Source organism: Medicago sativa, chromosome 6 (genome assembly GCF_051527215.1).
Source record: "Medicago sativa cultivar Bolivia chromosome 6, Bolivia_mono, whole genome shotgun sequence".
Taxonomy (NCBI): Eukaryota; Viridiplantae; Streptophyta; class Magnoliopsida; order Fabales; family Fabaceae; genus Medicago; species Medicago sativa.
In genome coordinates, this window is record NC_140754.1 from 78,502,297 (window position 1) to 78,527,693 (window position 25,397).

The 25,397-nt window shown below is 33.8% G+C and overlaps 4 protein-coding genes across 4 annotated transcripts in view; 1 reads left to right on the forward strand and 3 right to left on the reverse strand.

Moving 5' to 3' along the window:
- Window positions 1-25,397, forward strand: part of LOC146917057 (uncharacterized) — a 44,895-nt gene that overhangs the window by 18,020 nt on the left and 1,478 nt on the right. The gene's annotated exons all lie outside the window — the stretch shown is intronic.
- LOC146917060 (F-box/kelch-repeat protein At3g23880-like) lies at window positions 4,901-5,997 on the reverse strand. Its single transcript, XM_085717819.1, has one exon. The coding sequence runs from the start codon at window positions 5,995-5,997 to the stop codon at window positions 4,927-4,929; it is 1,071 nt and encodes a 356-aa protein (XP_085573945.1). The 3' UTR covers window positions 4,901-4,926.
- Window positions 9,524-10,603, reverse strand: LOC146917061 (F-box/kelch-repeat protein At3g23880-like). The gene has a single exon (XM_085717823.1). It carries the CDS (start codon window positions 10,601-10,603, stop codon window positions 9,533-9,535), a length of 1,071 nt encoding a protein of 356 aa, XP_085573949.1. The 3' UTR covers window positions 9,524-9,532.
- LOC146917062 (F-box/kelch-repeat protein At3g23880-like) lies at window positions 23,630-24,726 on the reverse strand. Its single transcript, XM_085717824.1, has one exon. The coding sequence runs from the start codon at window positions 24,724-24,726 to the stop codon at window positions 23,656-23,658; it is 1,071 nt and encodes a 356-aa protein (XP_085573950.1). The 3' UTR covers window positions 23,630-23,655.

Sequence of the window (25,397 nt, forward strand, 5' to 3'; positions counted from 1 at the left end):
GTTTATTTTTGAAAGCGCTATCTAAGGATAACCTTTGCTAGCACTTTTTGACATAAAGCGCTATATAAACCCTGCTATAGCTAGCGCTTTATACAGAAAAAAAGCGCTATATTACCTTTACCAGCGCCATTTACAATAGCGCTTCAAAAGCGCTACCTAAAGCCAAAAAAAAGCGCGCTATATAAGCCCATTTTTGTAGTAGTGATTTATACAATTTTTGTTTGAAAACAAAGGTAATGTGACCTAAATAAATAAATTTTCTCTAGTTAAATTACTAAATTTAATACAAAATGTATCTGATTGATTTTTTTGAGAGGTTAATTATTTTATTGGCTGTGAATTGTAACGAAAGTAATAATCGATGATGTTTTTTTTTTGTGGCTAAAACAAACAATATTCATTAATTTAAATTGATAGAGTACATCAATAGAATACACATTCTAAATCGCTAAAAACAAAAATGATGATTTTGCGAACAAACTCACATCATTGCAATAGAACAATGCTATAGTGTTACTATAGCCACTACTTGACAATACCTTGTACAAAATAGTGTATCAAAATATAATAGTTATTCCATTACACCATAGTGTTATTATTGCCTGCATTGGCATACAGGAAGCAATGTTGGGGTTGCTACCAATATACATAAAATGACTCTTAAACAACATATTAAAGAACTTTGTGAATCTATTAAAAAAATATATTTTTATTAAACAACATATACCTAATTAGCATGATAAACATCTCGGAAACTAACCTCAGCATTTCAGAATGAGATCAAAGCTGCTATAACATGGCAATGTTACCAAACAAGTCATATAAGTTGAAACCAATAAATGTCATGCTTAATGTCATTGATATATTAGTGTGTTTTACATCCAAAGTAAAACTGAACTAACATAACTTTGAGCAATATTTGTGCAGAAGGGCTGACCCAAGGGTAAGGCGACCCAAGCCCTCGCTTTAGGCCTTACAATAGACAAATACACACACACACACAAACAAATAAAGGTTACACAACAAATGAGTTATACAACGTTGTCATGAAGCAAAGATGATATGTAGACGCAGGGTTTTATGATGCTTACAACATGGGTTCAACACTTCCCCATACAACTTTATAATGCACATTATTTTTCCGCCGGAAGTGCTGCACTTGCAACACTTTAAATTATGTAATTCAATACTTATTTTTCTTTTTAATTGTATTTTTTTTATATAAGACCTATATATTTATATTAATTTCTCTCATTAAAAAAGCCTCATATTATAGTCCGCTTTAAGCCTCAAAATGTGTTTGGCCAGCAGAAAGCATTGTCAGAAGCGTTACTTGGACCAACATTAAAGCTCCCACATATGCTGGGTCTAGGAAGGGATCCCACCATTTTGGTGTATGTACGCAACCTTACCCTATTTTATTACATAAGAGGTTGTTTCCATGACATGAATCCGTGACCTTTCAGTCACGTGATAACAACTTTACCGTTGCGCCAAGGCTCCCTTTTATACTACAGAAAACGAAGGAAATGTTCTGACCGTGTGTGCGCATGCACAGTTGTTGCGAAAGATCAAATTGATTAAGGTAAGCAACATAAAATATTGTCATACTCTTATGGTTACTTTTCAAAACAAATTACTTTTCAGTTTCTATCCTCAAGCATACTCTTATGATTTGAGGATTGTGCTGTCTCAAGTTTAAAGAGGTTTATCTCAAGTTTGAAGAGTTTGAAGAGTAAAGTTTCCTTCTCTTTATGAATATACTGATAAAAAACTCGAGGAGAATTATCTACCCTTCTCTTTGAGTTCATTGAGCATGAGATTTGTTATACCAGTATTTTATCACATTTTGGCTGCAAGAATGGTACTCTTTGAGTTCAGCAGACACTAATTCAGTTGAAGAATTCAGCTGCATTTTCCCCGCAATTGGTTGCTGATTGTTATTTATGTAGAATTACCATTTCAAGTATCAACAATTTTGAAAGGTTCTTACACCAGATCTTCTCGGCTGTAACCCTCTTATTTTCCTTTGTTTTTCACCAAATTATTGTTCTTGACTTGTTTCGTGGTACTCCTTGTGCTCGGATTCAAGCTATGCTAAAATATTTTGCCGATTCAAACAAAAAAATCATATAGTATCTTCTGTGGTCTTAGTTTTTTTGAACAAGTGATTTTGTAGAAAGAAAAAAAAGACGCATGAGAAAGTGACAGTTTTAGTTTTGGTTTGTTTCCAATTTATTGTTTTGGTTATGTTTTGCTTTTACTGCCATGACTATAATTTACATATCCCGGTTTACCAATCTATTATCAATTCTCACCGCTACCGTTCTTATGACGAATATAATCTAATCCTCATAGACAAATTTGGTACTAGCGCGCGATTTCTACATGGAGAAATTATATATAATTGATACTCAACTGTTCTTTAACCATTTACAAAAGAATTAATGTCTTCAATAAACCCACTTGGGTTGGCCTGGTGGTATTGGTTTAGGACCTGGGAGTGTGCTCCTGCTCGAGGTCTCAGGTTCGATTCTATCCGGTGCTAATTTAGGTGGGCTAATTTAGCTTCTTCAAAAAAAATGTCTTCAATAATTTACAAAAACCCTCAAAATATGGTTAACAATTTCTACAAATATTGATACTATAGCTTATAATTGGCCACCATTAATATTATATACTACACTACTATAGCTTATAATTGGTCACCATTATTATATATTACACACTACATTGTACGTAGTTTTGTCTTCTTACTTATACCTAACTTACATGTTGCATATTATTTATTGTACACAAATTTTTCTCATTAGTTCTCTATACAAATTTTAACTACATCTTTTTTCTACTAATATTCTTTTGAAGGAACAGTTACTTGCTGAAGAAGTTATCCCTTATTTGATCACTAGTGATATAAATGCTATGCTGACCATGCTTCCTTCCCATCAAGAGATCAAAGCTGCAGTTTTGCCCTCAACAAAGAAAGTGCTCCAGGTCCTGATGGATTAGGAGCTTTTTTTTATCAAACTTTTTGCGATATTGTCAAAGATGACATGATAAAAGAAGTCTTAGATTTTTTCACAACTGGATGGATTTTATCATTATTATAGTTTTAATGCTAATATACTCGGTTTCTCTCACAAACTTCAAATGCTATATCCATTGATCAATATTCTAGGATTGTAACAGTATATTGGTTTTCTGTTTTTCTTGATTAAGAAATGTTTCCATTTGTTTTTGGCTTCCAATTTATGATTCTATATTGGACTTCCAAGAAGTTTAAAGAAGCATAGCCAATTTCCCCTAGGTTACGAGAATTTCATTTCAAAAGTAGCTTATTCAGAGAATTTGGTTTTTACAATTCTATTATAAATCTTAGCATGAATTGTATAACTTCTTCATTGATCAATATAGGCCAATTGCCATGGCAAATTTTAAGTTCAAAATTATCTCAAAAATCACAGCCGACAAACTTGCTCCTTTCACGCCTTCATACATGACAAGAACATCAAAGATTGTCTTTCTATAGCTTACTTCATAACAAAGCGTATGGAGGCAATTTAGATCTCAAGGAGTGGTCTTTTTTGCTGAAAGTTCTTATAAGCTTTGGTTTCAATGAAGCTTTCTGTAATTGGATTCATGTGATTAGGTTGATTAGAATCATATGAAGTTCAGCCAATACCAATTTCTGAAAATCTGTCATTAGCCAATTCCAATGTATAATTCTCCCTTTTGAATAATTTCTTCTTTCATAACATTTTCTTTGAATTTCTTTTTGAGCATGAATCTATAGAAGCTGCAATTTCTTTTGAATGAATTTGGATTATTAACTACTTAATTTGCACCGGATAATAAAGTAAGATAGAATAAACATATACTGTAATGCAACTTTGTTATTGTTAAATAATCCATACAAGATCATTTGTTATAAGTAGTCAAGGTTTATAATTCAAATGTTATTTTTTAATCGGAAAAAAAAATTCTAAGTGGATGCTATGTCCAGGAATCTAATGTTATGTTTTGATTTTATCATGGAGAGGATTAACAGTAGGTTAGATGGTTGGAAGTGCAAGTTGCTTAGCAGGGTGGGGAGAGTCACTTATGATTAATCTGTAGTTGCTGCTATACCTATTTATTTTGCGAAAAACCAATGGATTCATCATATACAAAGAATAGAGCAAATCATAAAACTTATCAAAGCACATAGCCATCAACGTTAATATCACGTATCCCACAAGCTACGATGCCTTGCTGCATTATGCCAACGACCATGCGAATAGAGAACAAATACAATAAAATCAAAACATAACATGTAATAGAGAACGGCAATAGAGAACCTAAATTGTAAAATAAGATGAAGAAAGATACAATAAAAAATAGTAGCAACAATGATAAACTAATGGAGATACGAGAGGAAGGGAGACAATCTTGATTGCTTTTTTTATTATTTTGAACAGTTCTATTAGCAATCTTAACTTCTGATTCAAAACACCATAATACAATTTCAGAATGCCATAAGCAAAACTATGCCGCCGATGTTATCCAGCATGCCGAAAATGTATTTCCACTTCGACTATCTTTGTTAACAGCAACCTAAAAGAGTCGTAACAAAACAAAAAACATAAACTAGTTGGAAGGTATAGTCAGGTGTTTGTTTGAAAAGAACAGACTATTAATGATAAAGCTGGTGAAGTAGGATCATTCAAGCTAAATTAATGGCCATCCAGTCCAAGGCCTCGGAATAATTAACCATGAGTTTTCACAACAAGAATCAGAACTAAACTCAAAATAGCCTAGTGATCTTTGGCTAATTTACTGAAACTGGAAAGATTCTTAATAAAATAAATAGCATAAACAAAAATTAAAGATATATATGTTGCAGTTGAATGTCATGTTCAAGTAACATATCGTAGCAACCTAACATTATTAACAAGGTGATATCAGACTTTCAATGTAGACTTCTGGGTCCAGCTCCATCCAACGACGGATGTTTCGAATCTCAGGAATCTTGAAGGTACCATTTTTGGAATCGTAAACAACCAACTTCAATTTGTAAGTTTCGAACTCATAAAAGCCCACCAGCAGTTGTTCATCCTCAAAAATATATAAAGCCTTTGCACAGTAACGAAAAACACAATCTTGCATGTGTAGATCACTGTACAATTTTGTCCAAGATTCTTGATTTCCATATTCTTTCATAATCCAAATATTTAAATTAACATCACTGCGTGTAAAGATGCACAAACATTCCCTCAAAACCCCCAAACTTACGGAACGATCATTCTCCAAATTAGGCAGCGGTAGCTGTTGATATGACTCATTTTCCAAATCAAGAGAAACAATGAAAAACGAAGAACTAACGTCTAACAACAACCAATTAATAGTTCCACTCACAAATATTCCCAACCCATAAATCGGGCGAGAATATGGGAAGTCTTCCATCGTTCTCCAAGAATCTGTACCCATGGTAAGGACATTAACTTTAGTTTTGCCATTATGAGGAGAAGTAGCAACAATCTTGTAATTATTAATGGAAGGATTATACCCAAAGCTATATTCAGTGAGAAGTTGTTTATCCATATCCAAAGGAGGCAAGATCTTGAATGTTCTAATGGAAGGGTTCCACAAAATAGCAGGACGGTTTAACGTGGTGAAACAAAGGATACCGTTGCAAGAGCAAACACGGTAAGGACCAATTTTGATACAGTCAGGGTAACTGACAGTAGATGTTGAAAAATCAGAGGGTATTGGGGAATTAAAGAGAACTAAGTTACCTAACTCGTTTGTAGACATTAACATAAGGCGATGGCGTCTGGTTGACAAGCGAAGGTGCTTGTTTGCGAATTTGGGATCAGAGATTAAGGAATTAAAGGACTTGCAAAGACAGCGAAGTTGAAGGAGTAACTTGACGGGAAGCCTACACAGAATCTCAGCTACGAGATCGAAGGGAAGAGTTGGTGATGGTGATATTAGGGTTTCCTTAGTGTCTGGCGCCATTATCAACAGTGTTGATATAATAACAGGAAAAAATAAAGATCGAAAGAGAAAACCTAATATTTGTTTAGAGAATGAAACTAACCAGTACTAGCCCCACGCTTGGATTAAGCTTATTTTGAGGGGATTTTGTGCAAAACAATCAATTTTTCTAGTCACACCCCATATATTTTTTTGTTACTTACTTAAAAAATTTACCAAAATTATCCTTTCAACTAAATTTTCTTAAAACCGTGATTTCATTTTTACTTTAAACTTTCACTATCTATCACCCAAAAACATGTTGGAACAAAATGTGTTTAACAATAAACCTTAAGAGTTTTGTTGATAACAAGGTATTAAAAATTGTCAATTGGACTAGCTAATATTTGTTCAAGTGTACAGGACCATATACAAAAATTTACATCTTCAATAGGTTCTGAAGAACAAAAGAGAGCTTAGAAATCAACAAAAAGGAAGCTTAAAGCATCTGAAGACAAAGTGCTCCTGAAGACAAAAGTGCTCCTGAAGACAAAGTGCTCCTGAAGAGGTGACGTCATCAGAAGCTGAAGTTCATCAGAAGCAAGCTCATCAGAAGCTGGAAATCACCAGAAGTTGAAGATTCAAGATTTAATACTTCAAAAGTTGTTCAATGGATTCGAAAGCAATGCAGAAGACTGGGAATACAAAGCAACGGTCATTTTGTGAAAATTTGAAGGCTTTGGATGCTTATCTTCAAAAAGCGTTGACAAAGTACAATTGTACGAATTGTACAACCACTATCTCCACTACTCTGCAATGTCCACACTACAAGACAAGAAAACAGCTCTGCCTGCAGCAATGTTCCTTCACAATGGGAATGGATTTGAAATTGGTTCTTCATAGGATAACAACCATATTAGGCAAAAGATCATTGGTGATTGATCAAAGCTTCAAACGACTCTTTTTGACGTGATGGCAATTTCACAACGTCTCTTTCACACCTCTATATAAAGGAGTGAAGACTCAGAGATTGGTAATGCTGAACATAAGACTCAACAACATTTTACAAGTGCCAAAACTCTGCTGAAATTGTTCTGTATTCAAAGTTCACTTAGAATTTCTGTTTTCAAGTTCATATCTTAGAAATTCTAAAGTCTTAAGAGTCTGTATCTGATTTGTATTGTGAGCAACTCTGATTGTATATCAAGTGTTCAACCTCAAACATTTTTCATTGTAATTCTGTTTGATAGGAAGTCTCTTGCTTGTGTGCTTGAGCATTAGAAGTCTCTTGATTGTGTTCAGGATCATAGGAAGTCTCTTGCTTGTGTGCTTGAGCAATTTGTAGTCTCTTGCTAGTTGTAGCAGTGAGCAGTTGTAATTTGACATTACATTTAAGTGAAATCTCCTTGGAAGTGCAAGGGGGACTGGACTACTTCCGGATTGTGGAAGGAACCAGTATAATTGCTTTGTGTCTTTCTTCCTTCTCTCTCTCTCTGTTTTTATCCGCTGCATCTTAGTTCTGAACTTCACTTCAGAAGCAGTTCTCACTTTGCTTCTGATCAGTGTTTTCAACTTAGGAGAAAACGAAGAAAAATCAAACACAATTCAACCCCCCCCCCCCCCCCCCCCCCTCTTGTGTTTTTCTCACCTTCAAAACAATCATGAATGTTCAATCAATCACAATAAAAGATTAAAGAGTTAATCAAAACGTCTTTCATCCATACTATATTGCATATAGGTAATTTAATTTTTTTCTTCTTTTTTCAATGATGTTGAATTTCTCTTTTTTTCTTTCTTGTTGTTCAACGTGCTAATATGTTATGCGCTCTACAAGCGATGGTTATTTGATAGTGCAACATGTGTTAACGTTAATCAAATTTAAGTAATCATTCATTTAAAGGTTAACTTAAATCCAGTTTAAATAGGTACATGTAAACTTAGTTTACATAACTTACTTAAATTGAGTTTACATGTATCTATAAAAAATAAGATTACATAGAATCATCAAACAAGTTTGTGGAGGTTAACACAAATTTCAATAAGTATGTACACTTAAAACTCATTTTACATGACCTACTTAAACTGAGTTTAAGCATGTACAATTAAACTCAATTTACATAATCTACTTAAACTGAGTTCTAGAAGAGGAAGAACGATGAATAGGGTTTTGGGTGCATTTGAAAAATAAATTTTACTTAGGTGTAATTTTGTCATTTTGGGTTGTAACATGAATTAAATAGGGTGTAACTAGAAAAATTCCAAAACAACTAAGGCAAATAAATAAGTTTTTATGTATTAAGTTTGTAAAAAAATGTATTATTCATAAGTTTGTCAATGTAGTGTATGACAATACAATTTTCGTTGGTAAAAACTTATAAATTAACATAATAGCTTATTTATGTGCATAAGTTAAAAAATAAGCTAATCCAAATTGGCCCTAAGGGCATGTTTGACTGAGTTTTGCTTTTTAGTTATTTAAAACTATTTCATAAATTTCTTTTGAAAAAATGTTTTTAAGGAGGAAAAAAAACTTGTTTGATTAATTTGGCTAATAAAAGGTTCTTACTGAGTTTTTATTTTACCATGCTTAATTTATCTTTTGATCAAACTTTAAATTATCATAGCTCATTCATTAGAAACTAGACAAGTTTTTTTTTTTTTTTTTGTACAAAGGAAACCGGATACAAAAAAATCAACATTTTGCCAATATATGTTTGTTCAACTGATTAAGAGTTGGCTCATATATCTGTTGTACGCATCGAGACCTCTGATGACTATATGCTTCAAAGTTTTATATGCTGGATCTTAGTTTTTATCTCGTACTAAAGTAACATATATTTACGGGATTAACAAGTTTTTTTTTAATAAAAAACTAGGTATGGAAATTTTTTAATTTAAATGATATTAACGAAAATTTTACAATTGTCTTTAGGTTAATTATAAGTTTAAACTACAACCACTAAGATAGCATCACAAATGTTATGAGGAGGAACGCGTGTTGTTGGTGTTTAGAGATATATATCGAAGATTGTTGGCCTGATTTTGATTTTTCTGGTCTCCTTGATTTTTGTCTTTTTCAGCTTCCAGCTTGCTAAAACTGCTAAAAACTAAACTAAAACACGTAAAACTAGCTAAAAAACACCATATGACAACATGTCATCAGTGTGGAGAAGTCATCAATTTCATCTGATTCAAAACACACCATAATACAATTTCAGAAGGCCATAAACAAAACTAAGCCACAAATTATACTAATAATTGCACAAATAACGCCACACTGCATGCCGAAAATGTAATTCTACTTCGACTATGTTTGTTTGAAAAGAACAGAACTAAATTCAAAATAACCTAGTGATCTTTGGCTAAATCAATGGCCATCCAGTCCATGATCTCGTAATAACCATGATTTTTTACAACAAAAATCAGAACTAAACTCAAAATAACCTAGTGATCTTTGGCTAATTTACTGAAACTGAAAAGATTCTTAACAAAATAAATAGCATAAACAAATATTAAAGATATATATGTTGCAGTTGAATCTCATGTTCAAGTAACATATCGTAGCAACCTAACATTATTAACAAGGTGATATCAGACTTTCAATGTAGACTTCTGGGTCCAGCTCCATCCAACGACAGATGTTTCGAATCTCAGGAATCTTGAAGGTACCATTTTTGGAATCGTAAACAACCAACTTCAATTTGTAAGTTTCCAGCTCATAAAAGCCCATCAGCAGTTGTTCATCCTCAAAAATATATAATGCCTTTGTATAGGGATGAAAAACACAATCTTGCATGTGTAGATCACTATACAATTTTGTCCAAGATTCTTCATTTCCATATTCTTTCATAATCCAAATATTTAAATTCACATCACTGCTTGTAAAGATGCACAAACAATCTCTCAAAACCCCCAAACTCGCGTAACGATCATTCTCCAAATTAGGCAGCGGAAGCTGTTGATATGACTCATTTTCCAAATCAAGAGAAACAATGAAAAACGAAGAACTAACGTCTAACACCAACCAATTAATAGTTCCACTCACAAATATTCCCAACCCATAGAAAGGGAGAGAATATGGGAAGTCTTGCATCGTTCTCCAAGAATCTGTACCCAGGGTATGAACATTAACTTTAGTTTTGCCATTATGAGGAGAAATAGCAACAATCTTGTAATTATTACTGGAAGGATTATACCCAAAGCTATATTCGGAAAGAAGTTGTTTATCCATATCCAAAGGAGGCAAGATCTTGAATGTTCTAATGGAAGGGTTCCACAAAATAGCAGGAAGGTTTAACGTGGTGAAACATAGGATGCCGTTGCAAGAGCACACGCGATAAGGAAGAATTTTGATACAGTCAGGGTAACTGACAGTAGAGGTTGAAAAATCAGAGGGTATTGGGGAATTAAAGAGAACTAAGTCACCTAAGTCGTTTGTAGACATTAACATGAGGCGATGGCGCCTGGTTGACAAGCGAAGGTGCTTGTTTGCGAATTTGGGATCAGAGATTAAGGAATTAAAGGACTTGCCAAGACAGCGAAGTTGAAGAAGTAACTTAACGGGAAGCCTACACAGAATCTCAGCTACAAGATCGAAGGGAAGAATTGGTGACGGTGATATTAGGGTTTCCTCTGTGCCTGGCGCCATTAGTAACAGGAAAAAATATTGATCGAAAAGAAAACCTTGTTTGTATAGAGAATGAAACTAAGAAACACTAGCCTCACGCTTCAATTAAGCTTATTTTGGGTTTATGCAAAACAATGAATTTTTCTAGTCACACCCCATATATTTTTTGTTACGCCCAAATTTATTTAAAATTTTACCAAAATTATCCTTTCATCTGAATTTTCTTACACCTGTGATTTATTAAACTTTCAATATCTATTATTGTAATCAATTTCAATAATAGATTAAAGAGTTAATCAAAATGTCTTTCATCCATACTATATTGCTTACAGGTATTTGAATTTCTTCCTCTTTTTTCATTGAAGTTGAGTTTCTATTTTTTTCTTGTTCAACATGCTAATATGTTATGCGCTCTACAATCGATGGTTATTTGATGGTACAACATGCGTTAACGGTAATCAAATTTAAGTAATCATTCACTTAAAGGTTGAGGTTAACTTCAATTCAATTTTTGTAGGTACATGTAAACTTAGTTTTCATAACTTACTTAATTAAATTGTGTTTACATGTATCTGCGTAAAATAAGATTACCTAGAATCATCAAACTAGTTTGTGGAGGTTAAAACAAATTTCAGTAAGTATGTACACTCAAACTCACATCGAATGACCTACTTAAACTGAATTTACATGACCTACATAAACTGAGCTTAAATATGTACATTTAAACTCAATTTACATGACCTCTTTTTATGTGCTTACAAATGTTCATAAATCGATGCATGTGTTGGATGACTGCTAGCCCAAACTTTTGATACACGATCTAGGATAACTGTTAAATCTGTAATAACTTTATACATATTCTATTATCGCCTTTGTGACAAGAGTTTTAACTCGCAATCAAACCTTCGATAGTCACAAACTCGCCTAAGAAAATATTAAGTTGTGATTAAAGAAGAGGTTATTAGATAAGACACTGGTCATATCTATTTTGTTAAAACTTCGTAATATTAATGGGTCAGTTGTTGTAATTTAGGCATGGTTACCAAATAGCGTAGAAGAAGAGATTAAAAAATGACCTAATCGCCTATATTTCTTGATTTTATCAAACCTTTAGTTTATTGCAACCTAAACTTATGCCCTATGCATTCCTGTAATTTTACATATCCTAAGTATAGTTGATTTATTGAATTGAAATTGAAACAATCCAAATGATCAAAATTTCCATCAATTGAGTACTTATAAGTCTGTGGAGACAAACTTATAACTCTTGTTACTTGACAACAATTAAGTACACTTGCAAAATTTTCCATCACCTATTTTTATATTCTCCTTTTTTAAATGACTAAATTTTAGATTGGACTACCGTAAAAAAAATGACTATTACTTTTTGCACCCTATCATATACTCGTGTGCCTTTTTTTTCTTCCCAAAATACCCTCTGTTTGAATTCTAAAATCCGAAACAGATTGTTACGTATTTTCCGATTTTAGAATTCGAAACAAAGCGAACTATATAGAAACTGTGTTGTATTTGATATCAAAGCTGTAGAATCTCTGCATAAACTGCAATGCAATTGCAGGAATTCTATGAACGGTCAACAATGACCATGACATCATAAACACTCCTATAAAACTAAAAAAAAGTTTAAGAAAAAGTAAGAAATGATGAAAAGTGAAAAATGAATGAAATTGTTGGAGCATGCAAGACTATTTGTAGCCATAAACATATCATAGACTGTAAATACAATCAAAGAAAACGTTTTCAATGCTCCAACCGACCAAAAATGTATTAGATTTATCAGACAATACAAGTCTCCAAAGGCAAAGTGCAGTTGCCGCAAAAACGTTAGAGGATTTGGATATTTGGTATTGGCTAAGGTTCATACAATGATAATCAACATAACTGAAAAAAATTCCATCCAATTTGGATTGTCAACCGACCTGAAAAAAACAAGAATGACATTAATAACTCGCTGTAATATCTTCCAAAACTCATCATGGGCGGCTAATTCACAAATAATAGTTTTCTCCCATATTTCTATTGCATTATAAATCTTTTTCCCTCATCTACAAGTTATGGAAAGACTACTAATTAATTTACATAATGTGTTGATCAATTGTTTTTTACCTACCTGTCAGGAATCTTATACCTTGATCATTAGATTAATGTGACAGTGAAAAATTGGCAGCAAAAGATCAAATCAATTAATGTAAGAGGTAGAAAATATATCCATTAGAATTTATCAGAAAAGAGAATATATTATGTAATATTGAACATTCATTCTAGTCAATGATATGGAAATCATATCTGTTAGAAAATGGAAAGAGACTAAACATTCAAAAGAGAGTTGATAAAGCAATATCAATTGATTTCATAATTTACTTGACAATAATTGTGATATGCACAATTGTATAGCCACTTTGCACACGAGGTAATATTCTTAATAACCACAACCATATACCTCCTGGTGAAAACAAGAAAAATAATTAATTACTTGTTCCTTCAATTGCAATAATGTTTTCATTGTATAGTGATATCTGAGTATAAGGACCCTTTGCTTTATAACCAAGTTCCTCAATCATTTGGGTACTTAGAATCAAACCAAGCTAATTATTCTTTATCTTTTCTTTGGAATAAAATTTCCCCTTTCATCCCCACTTTGATAGGACACTCAACGTAAGACAACAATCAAACAATGAAGAGTTTGGTCCACAATTTCTTAATGTCGAGTTCACCCAAAATTGCTATGTGAAAAGTAGTAGTCTCTTCATAAAACACGATCAAAGAAAAGGACCCATTTAGTACCACCATATTTATCGATGAAGCTTTAAATTTAAAACAATCATCTTCATCTGAGGGTATGTGTGTTATACAGAGCACCTCATTGTTTAAATAAAATAATACTAAACATAGTCCAGCAGGGATATTCTCTTCACACAACCAAATGACACACTATATCTGTAATATCCCGCTTTTCAGAAATAATAATTTATCAGTCAAATGTATCAGAGGTTAAGTAATGAGGAAATGTTAAGTATGACGGAAGATATTATTATGTAATATCACTCAAATATGGACTTGTGTATCAGTTTCAGGTAAACACGACTAAGACCAAGGGCAATTTGGGTATTCGCACGCAAGGGGTATATAAGCAAGTTTGAACCCAAAATATTCATTTTCCCTTTCACTTTCTCTCTCTAGGTTTTGGGAAATAATTCTCTCCCCCTTCTCTCTAAGATTTGCGCCCTCCCTCTCTCTCTCTCAAGACATCCAATCTTCCTCCAATACATGATCAAGTGTGGTTTTGGTAACTTAGCAAGCAAGAAACAAGAGGAAGCATGGATTTAAGCATGGTTTGGTGGGAAAAGCTAAAGATCAAGAATGAAGGGAAAGCTAAGGTTGATGCTTGAAGCTTGAAGGAAAGCAAGAAAACATGTTAGGTGAGTTCCATAGATAGATTACCATCCTTTGGGTTGTGTAAATTCATGTTACAAGTATAGATTTATGTTTTTGAGAGGTTTTAACCCTAATGTCTCTTTGAGCAATTCTTGTCAATTACATGTTAGTTTGCCATGAAATATGTTTATAAATGTATATATATGTTGCTGGATGATTATGGTGCATTGCAGGATCAAACTGAAGAAGTTTTGGGTCAAAACTGGAAATTTTGTACCTCAAACCCGAAGAGCTACGCTATTAGCGAAATCTACGCTAATAGCGAAATTCACAGGATGAGCCACGCCCCAGCTGAGCTATTAGCGCAGCTCTCTGGACTTGGCCAACTTGCTTTGGCCTGTTGGCCCAGTTCAGGGTCCGTGGTGCATTCTGAAGCTTTTCTTTCATCGTTTTACAACTTTATAACCCTAAAACAACATCTAGGCAATGCACATAACATCAAACGATTCTTGAAATGAAAATCATGGCAATCTTAACATGAATGGCAAGAGTGAATCAAGAGAGTTTAAGCCGATATTACTCGGGTAGCTATGAATTAAGAAGGGCATGAATGTAGAGCCTCAACATAGTTGTTGAGAATTAGCAAGATAGCATGAATCACTAAGTATGTCAAGTATAGGATTATGAATACATAAGTAAGTAAGACGCGAATGATAATCTCTTCGCACATGAGCTAGAATGACTTAGCTAGTATGTAAGTCGTGGATTGATAAGCTATTCTCTCCACCATGTTAAGTATGAACAAGTATAAGTTACCATTAATCGGATCGATTAAGGTTCCGAGGTAAACATGTATGTATGATTATGTTTAACTTAAATGCACGACAAGACCATGATTTAATAAGTGTAGGTGGCATGTCTCTTGCTATCCACATCAGGGGGATACAAGGGGTTCTCGTAATGAGAACGATTCAAGCCGTAAGGGACCCGCATGTCACCGAGTAAACAAGACGTAGGTGTTCGTGTCTCTTGTTATCCACGCCAGGGGGATACGGGAGGTTCTCGACCTAAGGGGAACGGTTCAAGCCGCAAGGGACCCGCACGACACCGAGGGAGTCCGATGTACGTACATCGGTCATGTATGGGATTGATCTCGGGGTTACTCCACCCGGGACTATCCGTAAAATGAATCCAGATAACTGTTTGTTCAACGCTAACCTATGAATGAATTTAAGTACGTTTATGTATGTTATGATTATGATTCTATGTACGACTATGATTATGATCACGTAAGAATCCATGCACGTTTATGTTAAGAACAAGAGCACTAGATGCTACATGATAAGTATAAGGCATGGAATAGAACAAGTAAAGAACATGATACCGATGACGATCTTAGGTTTCCCCTAATCGTCCGGTTTAGAATCGTGCCATGATTATGATATGTTTAGGCCTTGATACGTAAAGCGTATTTTTGGCAATGCGGTTTTAGGTTCCCCTCGACCGCCATGACACGTATAGGAAGTGAAACCTATAACAAGTTAATATAAGAATATGACGGCTCTAGTATGCACTACCGTCTAAGCATGCAAGTCCCCACACACGTATAATCAACCGCCAGGTTGTAATGTAGACATGTGGTGACCGTAGGTTTCCCCTTGAGGTTGCCTATAGCCTAGGATTTAGGGGAACTCACTGAGACATTATGTCTCATCCCAATCCTTATTTGTTTCAGATAAGCAGGATTTTATGCAAGCTTGAAGTCGGATGGATATTTCAGCAAGTGTGCGTTCATGTCGCTGCAGGATGCTTTGGATTTAAGGGTGAAATGATATATGTATGGTTGAGATGGTTATGTGATTTATGTATGAACGTAATTTGTTATATAAATATTCACTCGTATGTAATTTATGTTGTAAATTTTAATGTATCCAGTACTAATATTAACGTGCGTGCTAGACTTTCTAGATACGTCTGGTATGGGTGTTACAATATCCATGTAGACTTGGGTTCCCTCTATACAGTACCAAGAAGATGGCATGTCAATATCAAGTTTCCTCCATGAGTTACTTCTTAGACTATATATCTCCCAGAATTCATCCAAGTATAAATCTTCCTACAAGGAGTCCTAAAATCTATCTCGCATTTCACCTTGGATATCACATACAAGACAAATGAGCTTATCGTCGTTCATAACACTGTCATAACCAAATCCATGAAGAGATGTAAAACCATTAACAATAACAAATTCCTTAGCGACACATGCGATAGACAACTAAACCGACTCAAGAGAACTGGGAGGAATGAGTTTTATTGCTTGGGTAGCTGGGTTCCACAAAACAATTGAACCGTAATTTTCATATTCATGAAGACATTGTATGCCATTAATACTACCAATACCAAAGATACGACGAATAGATATGTGATCAATTGTATTTGTGCAATCCAATTTTACTTTATTCTCAAACCCCTCACTAGAAAGAGAATACATATTAACTTTATAGGTTTCATCCAAGTCCTTCAGAATGAGAGATGATTGGTCGTTATAAGAACAACAATTTAATTTACATAAGAAATTTCTGTTGATTCTGTTCATAAGATGTTTGTTTTGAAATAAGAGGGACCAAGAGTTGCAAACGCATCGAAATAGGTTCAAAGATTTAAGCGGGATTTTGGATAAAATCTTGAAGGAAATATCGCGTGGTAAATACTTGCTCACCTTTACATTCATTGTGCTATCATATATTTTCTTCTCCATCGAAACATGCTTCGCCGACATAGTGTTCACGCTTCGCTTGCGAGTTGCAATGGTACCCTCCTTTAGTTTTGAAGGTTTTTTTTTTTTTCCACTTTGCTTGCGAATTTAAATGGTAGTTGCCTCGATCAGTTTTCTTTTTAGTGAAAATTTCATGATTTTCAGGAATTTTGAAGGTGCACATTAAGAAATATAGTTAATTTCTCTCTCTCTCTCTCTCTCTCTCTCTCCCATTAATTTATCCATCCACAAATTATTTTTATATTTTTTTTAAAGCCAAAAAGATGATGCAAAGTATCATCAACATTCAATAAAAAAGGAAACCAGATTCTAGAAAAAGAAAAGGGGGACCAAGCCAATACCTTTTCAAAAATAAACAAACCTATAGTTCGGTAGTCCTTGCCTATTTAATGTAGACACAATTAACAGACTGATGAACTTCATTCTACAAAAAAAAAGAGTTATCAGTAGGTTTAAGGGTCAACTTGGTTAGGATAAACCCTATTTGTTAGAATGATTAAGCGGAAAAACTTAAAATCGGCCAAAAATCGCAAATGTTAGAGTGAAAAATAGGCAATGATAGTACGACAATTGTGTACTGTCATATATAGTGCTGATTGTAAAAAATCACAAATGTTAGAGTGCAAAATAGGCAATGATAGTACGACAATTGTGCACTGTCATATATAATGCTGATTGTAAAAGATACATACAGAATCAAGGCAATTAGTAGTTAACTCCTGGAGGCCTCAATAGTTATATACCGATTGTGCTTGATACGGGTCAAACAGAATTTGACGGGGGCGTGGGGGTCAAACCAGTGTTATCCCTTTTCTTCCATTTCACAAAAGATTTCTCTCTCTCCTCTCCTCTCTCATCTCTCAAACCTACAACTCTCTCTCTCTCTCTCTCTCTCTCTCTCTCTCCCCATCATCTTCATCAAATTTTACATCCACCGTGTCTTGGATCCAAGTGTGGCAAAGTGATAGATCAACTCACCTATGCTCGTGATCAATCTCTCATTTGAAAGAAAATCGGTAAAAAAAACCCCTATTGTATCATTTCTTTCGGTTATACCCTTCTAATAAGTTTTAGGTGTGATTTTTCAATTTTTCTCGTAAATTCCGCTCTATCACTTTTAGTGAGGAATTTACAAAAAAAATTGAAAAATCACACCTAAAACCCATTAGAGGGGTATAACCAAGAGAAATGATACAATAGGGTTTTATCGGTTTATTCTCAAATGAGAGATTAATCAGTAGCGTAGATGATTTGATCTATCACTTTGGATCACTTGGATCCAAGATACGGTGGATGAAAATTTTGATGAAGATGATGGAGAGAGAGAGAGAGAGAGAGAGATAGAGTTGTAGGTTTGGGAGAGGAGAGGAGATAGAAATCTTTTGTGAAATGGAAGAAATGGGATAACATTGGTGTACTTATAGGCATATAAAATTTATTATTAAACCGCCGGCCCAAAAGAAAATCCAACCCTCCCCCCCCCCCCCAAAAAAAAAAAAAAATGATTTTATCCTTATAAAGCACAACCTGTTTATAAGTACTGGAGCCTTCATGAGTTAACTACCAATTGCCTTGTTTCGGTACGTATCTTTCACGACCAGCCTTGTATGTCACAGTCAATGTTTTCAAAATCGGATCGCCTGGTTTAACCGATTGGACCGTGAACTGGACCAAGCTTCGGTCCAGACAATCTTACAAAACTGTTAGTCTTCAGAACCAGTAAAAAATTGGAAAAACCTGCGTAAACCGGTGAAAACTGGAAAAACAGGTGAACTGTTCGTGGTTTATGAAAACCGGATGGTCTCAAGATTTCCCTTTTTAATCTCGTTTTCTTTGATTTTTTGAAACAAAATGTTAAGATTCATCTCTGAAACTGCTCTATTCGACAAATAAGACTTGTTGAAGATGAGAGGATGATGAAGCAAATGAAAATGAGAGGATGATGAAGCAAATAAGAGAGATTAGATTAAGGATAAGAGGACAAAGCACATTGAAGATAGGTGGTGAGATGAAACAAATTTGATGAAGAAGAAGAAGACGACGAAAAGGATTGAAGCACATGAAAGTGATGAGAAGAGGAAGAAGAAAAGGATCGAGAATGAACATGGCTGAAGGTGGAGAGAACAGGAACGGCTGCTAGCATTTAGATTTAGGTTTCCGACTTTCTATCACTAATCATGAATAAATAATAATAACTATTTTTTGGGCTTATTTCTTACTTGGGCTTCATTTTTCCAGTCTACAATTGGGCCCAGTAAAAAAAGGCAGCGATCTTATTTAATACTACAATTGATAATTATAAACTGTATAATTTATGTTATTCATTAATTGTCCGGTTCAATAGCGGTTGAACTGGTTGAACCATGAACGGGAGCTGTCGCTAGTTTGATCTCCGGTTCGGTTTTAAAAACATTTATCACAATACACAATTGTTGTACTTACATTGCCTATTTTGCACTCTAAAACGAGCAATTTTTGGCCGATATTGAGTTTTTTCATCATAATCATTTCAACAAATAGAGTTCATCTTCAGATGAGACATAAAAAATTCATACTATCAGTTATTCTTAAGCTATTCAACCATCTTTTCTGTAAGTGCTAAAACAATATTTTCTTAATTTTTCGTAAATAAATTTAAATTATCTTATGTCAAATGTCATAATTCTATATTTTAAATTGATAAATAAAACACACATATTTTTTCAATATTGACTTATAATATTCATTAATAGTATGAGAAAATAAATTGAAATATTTAATTAATTTATAAGTCCCTATACTATTTGAGATATTTTAAATATAGGTCCCCCTAACAAAAAATTATAATCAAAATGGCTTATGAACAAATTCAAAATGGTTTATGAACACATAATCAATAAAAGTCAATCTGTTTCATAATCAATTTTTTATGAACATTAATTTTTTTTGGGTAGGTTGTGTTCATGTTTAAGAGAAATGATAGGTTTGGCGTTTTGAAGGGTGGAAAGCAACGACAGATCTTGAGGATCTACCAAAAGATTAAACACAAGTTTTAAATTCGTTACCAAATAGATCGAAGATTGATTTGAAATATAGATTTTGGGGAAGAACATGTTAGTTAAGATGAATGAATATTGGAAGAATATGAAGTATTGCATTTGATGATTATGTGTTTTTTATTTAATCTCTTTTACTCTTGTTTGTTGTTGTTGTTGTTATTGGATTTTATTGTGGTATACTTGATTTTGGATTTGGTTGTGTTGTTCTTCATACTTTTCCAGAAATTGATGAAGGTGATGAAGGATTCAGATGGAGAAGATGAAGGAAATAAAATAAGATTTGAAGCCTACAATATAGGCCTTAGGATTAAGAAATCCTTGGCGATACAATTACACTTGCTCACAAGAAAAGGCATCAACAACTACCACTCCTCTTTCTGCATCTCATGCAAGCCATTTGACTTATATGAAGAAGCATTTGGAGAAAAAATGCATTATCGTGATGGATAAAGGCAACTGCTATATTTTTCAAACCAAACCTTCTTTGCATTTCACTCAATGGGATTCGGGTGGGTGTTCTCCTGTTCATAGGAAGAGTCAACATGCATGGAAGTTCTTTTATTAGAATAAGAACTCGGGTTGAGTTCTTCAGAGGTGAAGGAGACTGATGTAGGATGGTTTCCATAGTATTTTCTATAGTATTTTTATTTTAGCCCAATTTTAGTAATTGTCTGTTTTTGTTTCAGTTTGTTATTTTCGGCCCATTAGGGTTTTGTCATTTCCCTTATTTAAGCTTAACAGTTGTAGTCTAAGAGGCAACTTTTATTCAGTTAATTATATTTTAGAGAGTTTTCCTAATTTCTGGTGGATTTCAGAACCCTATTTTCATAAGTTTGTCGCTTGCAAACTTGTTATTTTCAATCTAGGTTTAGCGCTTTCTAGCTTACGCTTCCGAATGCGTCAAGTCAATACTAAAGAATCACAGACGAGCTTGAAACACAACTTCTAAGAAATTTATTTGAGGTATACACATAGTTGATTTCTTCTCTAGATGAGCTCACCATTGCATTTGTTGCAGGCATTGATTTCTTCTTCATCAACACGAGATGAAGAGAGTCGAACTTTTCTTGCAAATTGCAATCCTAACCCCAAGTAACGACTGGCCTTCTCAATCTCCTTTTCTATTTTACTTTTTGGAAATATTTTCATTCTCCCAATAGTTAACATACGTTTTCTTTTCTCTTACAAAAATATATGAGAATTTCTTCTCCCCCATACATTATTTGTTCATTATTCCTGATTTGCCCCTCTCCGAGTTAATCAATCTGGGTGAAATTTGTTTTGATTGACTAATTTGGTCCGTAAAAAATATATTCTTAGTCATATATTTGAAACTTCTTATCTTCTTCAAAACTACTCTCTCTCAAAATGACCTAATACATAACTTTTTTTTTTTTTTTGGAAATTTGTGTTGCATTACTCAATCCTATTGTCCATTGACTCTATTTATACAATTTTTGTTTGAAAACGAAGGTAATGTGACATAAATAAATAAATTTTCTCTAGTTAAATTACTAAATTTAATACAAAATCTATCTGATTGATTTTTTTGAGAGGTTAATTATTTTATTGGCTGTGAATTGTAACGAAAGTAATAATCGATGATGTTTTTTTTTTGTTGTTAAAACAAACAATATTCATTCATTTAAATTGATAGAGTACATCAATAAAATACACGTTAAAAATCGCTAAAAACAAAAAGGATGATTTTGCGAACAAACTCACATCATTGCAATAGAACAATGCTATAGTGTTGCTATAGCCACTACTTGACATTATCTTGTACAAAATAGTGTATCAAAATATAATAGTTATTCCATTACACCATAGTGTCGTTATTGTCAGCATTGGCATACATGAAGCAATGTTGGGGTTGCTACCAATATACATAAAATGACTCTAAAACAACATATTAAAGAACTTTGTGAATCTATTAAAATTTTTTTTTTTTATTATCTGAAGGCCAATTGAACGTAGTTAATGAAGGAACCAATAACCTAATTAGCGTGACAACATTATAAACATTTAGGAAACTAACCTCAGCATTCCAGAATGAGATCAAGGTTGCTATAACATGGTTATGTTACCAAACAAGTCATATAAGTTGGAACCAATAAATGTCATGCTTAATGTCATTGATATTAGTGTGTTTTACATCCAGAGTAAAAATGAACTAACATAACTTTGAGCAATATTTGTGCAGAAGGGCTGGCTCAAGGGTAAGGAGACCCAAGCCCTCGCTTTAGGCCTCACAATAGACAAATTTATGTGTATATGTATATATACAAACGAATAAAGGTTACACAACAAATAAATTATACAACGTTGTCATGAAGCAAAGATGGTATGTAGATGCAGGGTTTTATGATGCTTACAACATGAGTTCAACACTTCCCCATACAACTTTATAATGAGCATTATTTTTCCGCGGAAGTGCCGCACTTACAACACTTTAACTTATGTAATGCAATTTTTAATTTTCTTTTTAATTGTATTTTTTTTAATATAAAACCTATGTATTTATATTAATTTCTCTCATTAAAAAAGCCTCATATTAAAGTCCGCTTTAAGCCTCAAAATGTGTTTGGCCAGCAGAACGCATTGTCAGAAGCATTAGTTGGACCAACATTAAAGCTCCCGCATATGCTGGGTCCGGGAAGGGATCCCACCATTTTGCCATGGCCAACATTAAAGCTCCCGCATATTAACTACTTAATTTGCACTGGATAATAAAATAAGATAGAATAAACATATACTGTAATGCAACTTTGTGATTGCTAAATAATCCATACAAGATCATTTGTTATAGGTAGTCATGGTTTATAATTCAAATGTTATTTTTTAGTCGGAAAAAAAAGTGCTAAGTGGATGCTATGTCCAGGAATCTAATGTTATGTTAGGTTAGATGGTTATGAGAGGATTAACATTAGGTTAGATGGTTGGAAGTGCAAGTTGCTTAGCAGAGTGGGGAGAGTCACTTTTGATTAATCTGTAGTTGCTGCTATACCTATTTATTCTGTGAAAAACCATTGGATTAATCATATACAAAGAATAGAGCAAACCAAAAAACTTATCAAAGCACATAGCCATCAACGTTAATATCACGTATCCCACAAGCTACGATGTCTTGCTGCATTATGCCAACGACCATGCGAAGAATGTGTGATATAAAGAATAGATCAAAGATAACAAATACAAATCTCTGATTGCTAAAGCATATAGATCGGCAATAGAGAACCTAAATTGTAAAATAAGATGAAGAAAGATACAATAAAAAATAGTAGCAAAAATGATAAACTAATGGAGATACGAGAGGAAGGGAGACAAGGAGAGAGTCCTTGCAACCATAGCTGGTGAAAACAATCTTGACTGCTTTTTTTACTATTTTGAACAGTTCTATTAGCAATCTTAACTTCTGATTCAAAACACCATAATACAATTTCAGAATGCCATAAGCAAAACTATGCCGCCGATGTTATCCAGCATGCCGAAAATGTATTTCCACTTCGACTATCTTTGTTAACAGCAACCTAAAAGAGTCGTAACAAAACAAAAAACATAAACTAGTTGGAAGGTATAGTCAGGTGTTTGTTTGAAAAGAACAGACTATTAATGATAAAGCTGGTGAAGTAGGATCATTCAAGCTAAATTAATGGGCATCCAGTCCAAGGCCTCGGAATAATTAACCATGAGTTTTCACAACAAGAATCAGAACTAAACTCAAAATAGCCTAGTGATCTTTGGCTAATTTACTGAAACTGGAAAGATTCTTAATAAAATAAATAGCATAAACAAAAATTAAAGATATATATGTTGCAGTTGAATGTCATGTTCAAGTAACATATCGTAGCAACCTAACATTATTAACAAGGTGATATCAGACTTTCAATGTAGACTTCTGGGTCCAGCTCCATCCAACGACGGATGTTTCGAATCTCAGGAATCTTGAAGGTACCATTTTTGGAATCGTAAACAACCAACTTCAATTTGTAAGTTTCGAACTCATAAAAGCCCACCAGCAGTTGTTCATCCTCAAAAATATATAAAGCCTTTGCACAGTAACGAAAAACACAATCTTGCATGTGTAGATCACTGTACAATTTTGTCCAAGATTCTTGATTTCCATATTCTTTCATAATCCAAATATTTAAATTAACATCACTGCGTGTAAAGATGCACAAACATTCCCTCAAAACCCCCAAACTTACGGAACGATCATTCTCCAAATTAGGCAGCGGTAGCTGTTGATATGACTCATTTTCCAAATCAAGAGAAACAATGAAAAACGAAGAACTAACGTCTAACAACAACCAATTAATAGTTCCACTCACAAATATTCCCAACCCATAAATCGGGCGAGAATATGGGAAGTCTTCCATCGTTCTCCAAGAATCTGTACCCATGGTAAGGACATTAACTTTAGTTTTGCCATTATGAGGAGAAGTAGCAACAATCTTGTAATTATTAATGGAAGGATTATACCCAAAGCTATATTCAGAGAGAAGTTGTTTATCGATATCCAAAGGAGGCAAGATCTTGAATGTTCTCATGGAAGGGTTCCACAAAATAGCAGGACGGTTTAACGTGGTGAAACAAAGGATACCGTTGCAAGAGCAAACACGGTAAGGACCAATTTTGATACAGTCAGGGTAACTGACAGTAGATGTTGAAAAATCAGAGGGTATTGGGGAATTAAAGAGAACTAAGTTACCTAACTCGTTTGTAGACATTAACATAAGGCGATGGCGTCTGGTTGACAAGCGAAGGTGCTTGTTTGCGAATTTGGGATCAGAGATTAAGGAATTAAAGGACTTGCAAAGACAGCGAAGTTGAAGGAGTAACTTGACGGGAAGCCTACACAGAATCTCAGCTACGAGATCGAAGGGAAGAGTTGGTGATGGTGATATTAGGGTTTCCTTAGTGTCTGGCGCCATTATCAACAGTGTTGATATAATAACAGGAAAAAATAAAGAAGATCGAAAGAGAAAACCTAATATTTGTTTAGAGAATGAAACTAACCAGTACTAGGAAATTATACCCTAGACCCTTGCATTTATACCTTCACCCCTACAAACCATCAAAAATTCCAATTCTACCCTTTTTCTCATTAGACTTCACCCCCAAAAAATATTTTCAGGAACTGTCAAAATTGTATAGTAGAACAATTGTAGAAAGATTTCCGGAACTTAAATTCATTGTATTCCTCCAAATTCTAAAACTCATCATATCATATTTCTCCAAATTCTAAACCGTAACATTTTCACAGGATTTCCAAAAATAGTGGTGGAGAAATTGAGTGTGATGGCGTGCGGCACTTCTCAACAATGGTGCAGCCATTCGTAAAAAAAAAATTGTATAAAAAATGATAATTAACAAACAAAATTCATCCATTGTAAAAAAAAAATCATATTACAAGTTGCAATAGTGCATTGGAACAAAATATGATCACAAATCTGGAAAATAAAAGTCAATGAAAAAAGAAACAAAAGTAATTTATCTATTGCAAATGGTAATTAGGTTTAATTGGTTTTTGATTTCATAGATGCTAACACTGAAACTAACGAATTTGAAACAAGATGACATGTATCAATAGTGTTGATCCCAA

Coding starts and splice junctions, on each gene's coding strand:
- LOC146917061 (XM_085717823.1), bottom strand. CDS start 10,603: ATGGCGCCAGGCACAGAGGAAACCCTAATATCACCGTCACCAATTCTT.
- LOC146917062 (XM_085717824.1), bottom strand. CDS start 24,726: ATGGCGCCAGACACTAAGGAAACCCTAATATCACCATCACCAACTCTT.
- LOC146917060 (XM_085717819.1), bottom strand. CDS start 5,997: ATGGCGCCAGACACTAAGGAAACCCTAATATCACCATCACCAACTCTT.